The sequence below is a fragment of the Eubalaena glacialis genome, chromosome 10 (genome assembly GCF_028564815.1).
Source record: "Eubalaena glacialis isolate mEubGla1 chromosome 10, mEubGla1.1.hap2.+ XY, whole genome shotgun sequence".
In the NCBI taxonomy this organism is placed as follows: Eukaryota; Metazoa; Chordata; class Mammalia; order Artiodactyla; family Balaenidae; genus Eubalaena; species Eubalaena glacialis.
The window spans coordinates 109,600,280-109,608,949 of NC_083725.1; the positions used below are offsets into that span (position 1 = coordinate 109,600,280).

General features: G+C 45.1%; 1 protein-coding gene across 1 annotated transcript; it reads right to left on the bottom strand.

Annotated features, from left to right (window-relative positions):
- Positions 1-8,147: 8,147 nt before the first annotated feature.
- Positions 8,148-8,670, bottom strand: LOC133099593 (mediator of RNA polymerase II transcription subunit 28-like). Its single transcript, XM_061203339.1, has one exon. The coding sequence runs from the start codon at positions 8,668-8,670 to the stop codon at positions 8,152-8,154; it is 519 nt and encodes a 172-aa protein (XP_061059322.1). The 3' UTR covers positions 8,148-8,151.

The window sequence follows — 8,670 nt, forward strand, 5'->3', positions numbered from 1 at the left end:
TGCATATGGGCATGTGTTAAAGAGAAAACCATAAGCCCAAGAAGTGTCACTTGTGCTAAAGCCCATGAAACCAAACCTCTACAATATCTGACTTAACTGCAGTTTCAACCTTCCCCAGAAATGTAATCTTAATTAACTAGTGTGGAATTTTCTGGTCAGCACAGAGGAGGTAATCTGTCACGTGGTCCCTCTCCATCCCTTCCCTCCCCTACCCAGATGAACAAGAGGCAATCTGCATGATAAAACTCTTGCCATTCCCTCTCTCTCCCCAAAAAAATGAGGGTGTCTGGCCTAAAAATACTTTGCTAATGGCTTCCTTGCCCCTCCCTTCTTCCTATAAAAACTTTCCATTTGTATAACCCCTCAGAGCCTCCTTCCTTTACTCACTGGGATACTGTCCAATTCATGAATCATTGAATAAAACTAATTAAATCTTCCAGTTTCCCTGGTTGAATTTTTGTTCTTTAACAGCTTATTCAATAAGATTCTCAGAGGAGAAGAACCAAGGCCTGTTACTTTCACAACTTCCCAGATCACTGAGCGCTGAGTTAGAATTTAGACGGTCAATCCTGCAGATCATTTCTGCCCTCTGCTCTCTGGTCATATGAATAAAGATGGCTTAATTGGCCAGACTTCTGTCTCTTTAAACTAAGTGACTCCTGAGAGTTATGTTACAGCTCTACCTGAAATTCTTCAATGGATTCCCATGGTTCTTGGAATAAAGATGAAACTTGGTGGTTGCCAACAGACTACCAGCATTGGCCCTCCCCCATGCACCCGGCCCCACCTTGTACCACTTGCTCCCTCTGCTTTAGCCCCAATGGCTTCTTTCAAGTCTCACACACTCTTCTGCTTCAGGGTCTTTGCTCCTGAATCCAGTGTCTGAACTGCTCTGTCACCCTCCCTGCCCTCTCTCCTTCTCACCTGGTTAGTTGCCAATCACCTGCAATCCTGTAACCGCAGAACAAGCCCAAACTAGACCTATCTTCTTTCTAACAAGATACTGAGTTTTTTTCAGAGACAACAGAACAAAACTGCAAGTCAGGCAGCCAAAGCACACAAAGGAGAATATTTTTGACCTCAAAAAACACCCAGAACCAAAGTCCCCACCACCATCCCCAGGGACCCAAAGGATCAGGACATGACTGGAACTTGAACACCAGAATCCTTTCAGAAGAGAAGGGTCCATTGTCCTAGAAGATCCCATGTTGAAGCCTCCTACCATATCTTACCATAAATGGCCAAGTTCCAAAGCTCACTAATCAAAACCTGCCCCACCGGCATTTCTGCATACCAACCCATCCTCCACTAACTCATAAAATTTGACCGAACCCCCAGATGGCAGAGATAGATTTGAGCCCTGCCTCCTGTCTCCTTGTCGGCTGGCCTCAAAATAAAGCTCTTCTCAAAAGCCAGCGCCATAGCATTGGCTTCTATGTGCATCGAGCAGCGAGCCCTTTGCTTGATAACAATCCTAGGGAAACTTCCCTATTAAGTCAAGGTCTCCTGTGATACACTTTGTAGTAATCACTACAGGGATAATTTTATATCCATTTGTGTGATTCCTTAATTAATTTGTTTTCCACTATAACCTGCAATAGCCATGAGAGTAGAGACTGCCTGACATGATAGAGACACTCAACAAAGATGTGCGGAAGGAACAAAGCTAGGAAGGAAGGAATGGAGGGAGGGAGGGAGGAAAGGAGGGAAGAAGGGAGGGAGAGAGGGAAGGAGGGAGGGAGGAAAGAAGGGAGGGAAGGAGGGAAGAAAGGAGGGAGGGAGGAAGGGAGGGAGGGAGGCAGGGAGGGAGGGAAGACGGGAGGGAGGGAAGGAGGAAGGAGGCAGGGAGGAATGAAGGGGTATCTCTCTCTCCATTAATCTATCTTTTTTATGTGCTTCAAAGTAAATTTTCTGGGGCTTATTTTTAAAAATAAATCTCAGATTATGCAAACTACAAGTGCATTTCTCCTCTTCAATAAAGAATTGTGTAGCAGCTTCATCTTTAAGGGAATCTTGAAGGGAATTTTGCTATGTGAAGGGCATATAACATGGTTAACTTTCTGCAAAATAAATCATTAACTCAAAACAGAACAAACCTTCTTGTGCATACACTTATCCTTCATTATTTTTCAATTATTGATATATATTTATCTTCATCATTCTCTTTCATTTGGCAACATTTACTGAGCATCTACCATGTCTCAAACTTGGGCCAGGTGATGTGAACAAGAGTTGCAGGAGCCCAGGCTCTTGGAGCTTACAATCTAGTGGAAAAAAAAAACAGTCAATAAAGAAATAAATGGAAGAAAAAACAAGATCACTACATATGAAGAAAACAAAGGGTGTTGTGAGAGAGTGATAAGCAGGGACTAGTTTAAATAAGGGGTTCATAGAAAAGTGACCAGGAGAAGAATATGAAGGAGCCTCTGCCATGAGATCCTGATGAGAAGAATCATCAGAAGCAAGTGCAAAGGCCCAGAGGCAGGAACAACCTTTTGTTCAAAGAACGTAGCGGGAAGCCTGTACGACTACGGAATAGTGTGCCAGGTTTTTCCCTCACCATCGCTTCACCTTCAGTGTGTTTTGCCTTGGCTTTTCAGAGGCATTCAAAAATAATTTTCTAGATAAGCAACAAGGATAAATTGTATACCACAGGGAATTATAGCCATTATCTTGCAATAACTTCTAATGGAGTATAAACTGTAAAAATATTTAAGCACTATGATGTACACCTGAAACTAATATAATATTCTGAATCAACTATACTTCAATAAAAAATAATAAGAATAATTTTCTATTATTTGTACAAGCATAGTTTTCTCTGGGAAATCTTCTCAGATTTAACTGACCAGGTTAATTCTCCCTTTACAAGCTCTTATGCCCTGTGCACCTCACTAATACAACTTATTTCTGCCTGTACACCCACTAGACTAAAACTCCATGAGGGCAGTGAACCTGTATGCTGTTACTCACCATTTTATCACCAGCCCCAGTCCAATGTTTGGCATTGACTTGGTATTCAATAAATGTTTTAATGAATAATTAGTTAACCTATCTTCTCATGACAAGCTTTCCAAAAATTCCTGGTAATTGCTGCCTAGAATCCAGCTGTCATTCTGATGCTCTCCGTTCCATATGGAGACAAAAAACACCTAAGTGCCTAAGTGGACGGAATTGTTAAAGCCTGTAATTAGGAACCCTATGCTCAGTCAATTGAAAAAGGATGCACAAGAGTGACCTGGGGGACTTCCCTGGTGGTGCAGTGGTTAAGAATCCGCCTGCCAATGCAGGGGACACAGGTTCCATCCATGGTCCCGGAGGATCCCACGTGTCACGGAGCAGCTAAGCCCATGCGCCACAACTACTGGGCCCGCGCTCTAGAGCCCGCGAGCCACAACTGCTGAAGCCCACGTGCCTAGAGCCCCTGCTCCACAACAAGAGAAGACACCACGATGAGAAGCCCACATACCGCAACGACGAGCAGAGCCTGCGCACAGCAGTGAAGGCCCAATGCAGCCAAAAGTAAATAAATAAAATAAATAAATTTATGAAAGAAAAAAAAGAGTGCCTTGGTTCTCCATCTTATTGGGACAAACCCAAACACTGACTCACACCAAAAGAATTATCATTCTGACACATGATTTATTGGGAAAGGACTAGGCAGAGCTGAAGAGATAAGAGAGTGGGGCTGCCCTAAACCACAACGGGGAGTTTCTAGCCATGAGAGTACAGTGGCAAGAGCCCTGGATTTAGGTTCTCTTAATAGTTACACATCTACTCCTATCATACTCTCTGATCATGAGCTTGGTCCTTCCTTTCTAGAGATTACCTCCTTTATTCATAGATAATAAATGAAATACAAGGAATTATTTGGGTTAATAAAAACACAATATATGTTAAAGTGTCAGTACCTTGCCTGGCATAGGTCAGCTTTCATGGGCTACTGCATTAGCTGCCTAACTGTTCTCATTGCTTCCTGTCTTCTTCCCTCATAAGCACCTTTGAACTCGATGCCCTAGCTGCCTGGAATCTCCCAGATATCTGCATGAGGGGTACCTATTTATTATTTTGGTCACCTTCCATTCAATGCAATTTATGCACAGAATCCCTGTTCCCTCCCTCACCACGATTGCCTATCATTCCCTAAGCATTAACCTGTTTTATTTACTTCACAGTATTCAGCACCATCCGAAATCATTTATTTGTTATCTCAACTCACTGGAATATGTTTTAACACAGAAACCTGGAAGAGTGCTTGGCAAATGAATGAATGAATATAAGTATATCCTTGTTCATAAAGTGTAAGGAGGATGGGAAAATAACATCAGCTCCTTGAGAGCAGTGGTTTTGGACTGATTTGTTATATCGCCAGCACCAAAGCTGCCCTGAGTGCCTGTTCAATAAATACCTGTTCTTCAAGGACTGCTTTTTTTTCCTCTTCAAGCCACCAAACACATCTCAAAGTGGTCCTGCAGAGGGTACCAGGTCCAGGCCTACCTGGAATTTCCGAGGGCAAAGCCACCAGCACTATCCGATGGAGGAAAGTTTGGAGGACTTCGGAACGTCCAGCTTCAGAGAATCCAACAAGTAACAACGGAGAACCTTATATTGTGGCTAAAGGGCACTGCAGGCACATGGAATATGGACACGCCAGTGTTTCCCCCTCAAAGGGCTGGCGATTTTAAGACAAGACTCATATAAATTTAATAGAAAGATAAAATTAAGATGACCAGGGCTGCGTCCAACACAAGGGGCACGGGAGAGGTGGGGGAGGGGAGGAGGCGGGGAAGGGGGCCGCGAGGCGCCTGCGCAGTAGCTGCCCATGTCCGGTCGCAAGATGCGCATGGCTGAAAGAAGCTGCCTGGGGCGCCGCAGGCTGGGTCAGGCCTGAGGCTGGGATGCGCAGCCGGGGAAAGAGGCCTGGCTGGTTCCTTCTTACTGGTCCTGGAGAAGCTGATGGAGAACCACCCCCACCCCCGCGCGAGGCGCGCCCTGATAAGGAGAAGGGGAAGGAAAAGCCGGGGGAAGAGCAGGCTGCGGCAGCCAGCACCGTGGCCAGCTCGGCCTCCCTCGTGCTGCGCGTCCAGGACCAGGCCTTCCGCGGAGACGGCGAGTCTTTCCACCTGCAGTACGTGGACCTGGACCGGTTCCTGCCTGAGAACGGCCTCCCCGCCGGCCCCATCCACCGGGCTCAGAACCTGCGGCTGCCAGTGGCCGAGCTGGAAGGAAAGGAGCCTCTTCCACGGCGTCCCCGCTGCTCCTCCACCGCCGTCTTCAGCCCTCGGAAACCTGTCCAGCCCAGGTTGGTACCGGGCCTTTGGGCAGAACCCCCTGGCCCAAACGAGGAAGTCCGCCTCCCCCTGGGGGCTGCTGGTGGCCACACCCCCAGTGAGCCCCGTCTCCCGGGGGAGGTCCTGGTGGGCCCGCAGTGGGGAGAAACCCTCTGCTTCCCACCCTTTAGCACAGCACCCCTCTCCAGCCTGGGGACTTCAGCATATGTCACATCAGCAGCAATCGGAGCCTTTGTGTTGGTCGCTGTGCTGCGGATGGTGAGGACCGTGGCGTGAGCTGCATTTTCTCGTGCTGCTCTTTACCCCACATGCACTTTGCCCCTGATTGTTGGGAAGCTCAGGCAATAATAATAATAACAACAACAACAACAGCTAACATTTATTTAGCACTTACTCCATGCCAGGCATTAACACATAATCCTCACAAAAAATTGATACTCTTATCCCCGTTTTATACGTGAGGAAACAGAGGCACAGAGAGGTTAAGTAACTTGCCCAAAGTCACACAGCTGGTAGGTAATGGAGGCAGTACTAGAACCAGGATGGCTGTCTGCATAGCCAAGTACTGCTTAGGCGCTGGCACAAAGAAGGCACTGCCACTGCCCAGCCAGGACGAACATCATCTTTGGGGTTCCTCCTTCATCTTCTGGTCCTTTTTTTGGTTTTACCTCCGGGGATTGGTTTGTTTGTTTGTTTTCATGCCTCTTGGACATGAACCCACCAGAGGAGGCATGGCCCCCTTTTCAGGAGGGTCTGCAAAACTTTCTGCAGACTCAGTTGGAGACATATAGGCTGATGTCTCCTGAGAAGGACCCCAGGAGCTGGGATGGAACCCAGAGAACCTGTACCAAAGGATTCTCATGCTCTTTTTTTTTTTAATTTTTATTATGGAAAATTTTCCAAAGGCAAAAGTAAAAGGTTTCTATAATGAACCTGCATGTAACCATCACTCAGCTTCCATAATTCTTTTTTTTTTTTAAGTGAAATGTTTATTTGGCAGAAAACTTTTGAATTTAGTAAAGAAATGACAATAACTGGTGCACACATTAATTCAAAATATCTTTACTAAGCACCAAATAGAATAGTTCCTGAACTTTTCACTAAGAACCTCTTCATTACTGAAAGAATGCCTAACATGTAATCAGTTTAGTTAGGTTTTTAATCAAGAAATCTAAAGCTGCCAATCAGAGCTTCTGATTGGCACGAGATGACCAGGTTAACAACCTTGAAATCAGATAATGTGATTAAAAACAACTTTTAAAAGCTTTGTTTAACTATATACTCTGCTTGAGGGAATTCGTTGGCCTCCAGCTGTGTCCCATACACACACGCACACAAACAAAAATAAGTACTAAGTTATTATGTATAAAAATTAGTAAGTGGTCCCTGTATATTCAGAGGGGAATAATGCCTACTTCTCATGAGGAAGAAAGAGACAGATCACTAACCCCAGAGAGAGAACCAAGCAAGGCTGGCAGAAGAGACAAGAAGTCCTGTGTCCTGTGGATACGACGGAGAGGGCGTTTGGAGGCTGCAGAGACCATGTAGCGTCCAGGCCAGACGGGAACGCGAGTGGATGTCAAGGTGGGTGGGACGGGACCTTCAAGGCTGGAGAAAAAGCGAGCCAAGACACTGAGTCACAGAATTACTGCCTGTTCAGAAAACAGTGCTGCACTGGTTGAGGGCGAAGGGGTGTAATCTAATGAGGGAATGTAAACAACAGAGAAAGGAAAGCCTCATGCAAGGAGACCAGGCACAATCCCGGTTTGTATTTCTCAACAGCGGTTCAACAGACAATCTGAGGTGGCCTGTGTGACCTACAGAGGGTAAAATATCTTCCCAAACACCAAGTCTCCCATGCACCCTGCAGCCAGCCTCCCACCTCAAGGCCCCAGTCCCTTGGAATCAACACCATCCATTAGCAAGAACCTTCATTAATGGAAAAATCTGCTCCAAATAGCAGAACAAATAAACAAAACTCAGAGATTATCACAGCAAGCTTTAACCCTCATATTTCACCTATGCCCCTGTTGAGAGCAGGGTCCGCTCCGTTAGTTAAACTGATTATTGCATAAATGAATATCACTTAGCATATCACTGCTCCTACCACCACCCCCTCCAGAAAAAGTAAGTAAACACTACAAAAAATATAAACTTACCCCCAATAAAAGTCAACATTAACTTAAGGATACTACTGGATTGCTATAGCACTAGGTTACTACAGTACAGTAACAGTTACTACACTAACCTACGATATTATAATCCTCTTCCAACCTATTTACAAAATATCCACATTCTGAGGTTCTGGAAGTGTTAATTGTTGCATTAGATTACTCTTCTTGAGGTAGTTCAAAGTCGTGAAAAACAAGCAAATTTACATATTTTTATATACTGCCACTGATGGGTAAATTACCATAAGAGGCCTACAACCAAAATCCTCATCCTTTGATATGCAGATCAGATCGTACAAGCTTTTCCCCTCAGATCATACAAACTAATCTAAAACTGGAAACACAGAGATTAACAGTCGTACAAAAATAAAGATAAAAACAAGCAGAAAACAAAAACAAAAACAAAAAACATAAAAAGGAATCTGTAAAAAGCATCACACTAACAGTCTTAAACTTTGCTAAAGACAGACAGTACGCTCGGTTTACTAAAGCAATAAGCATTTTATAAAGTACTCCAGAAATAACGCTTATGAAAATAGGTGGACATTTTTACGTGAGAGCACAAAACTAAAATCATCTCATTCTCTGGCAGAGAGTTCTCCCAAAATGTCACGTCTACAAGAAGTGATGTTGGGCAAAACTGTGTCTGGACTGACTCAGCCACCAGCTCATTTTCAGGTGGCTTTTCCTCAGGTTTGCTTCATCGGTGCAGGGATATTTGCAGACGCCTGCTCGAGGTAGGCCAGGGAACCCTGAGGGATGTCGGCTGGCTTTTGGGGCTGCATGTTGATGTCCTCCAGCACCTGTTGCCAGTGTCTCAGTTTTGTTAAGTGCTTCGGAACCAGAGCATCCTTTCGCTGTAATTCATTCCTCAGTTCCGAGACATCCTCTTTCATAACTTGCTCTGGTTTCTGAACAGGTAACTGCAATCTCTTTGGTGGGAAAAAACATACTGTCTGTCTCGCAATATCTAGAAATTTCTGGATACACTGATCAACACCAGTTGGAATTTCTTCCTGATCTGTACTATTGACATAATCCTGACTCACCAGAGAAGCAAAACAAGGCTCGAAAGATGACGCCAACTCATCCACCAAGGTACTGTGAGAAGTTCTTGGAACGCCTGGTGTGGCCTGAAGAAACCCCCGCGGCAGTGGCAGGGGTCCAGGTGGCTGCGCAGAGAACATGCCTCCCAGCAGAGCCCCCAT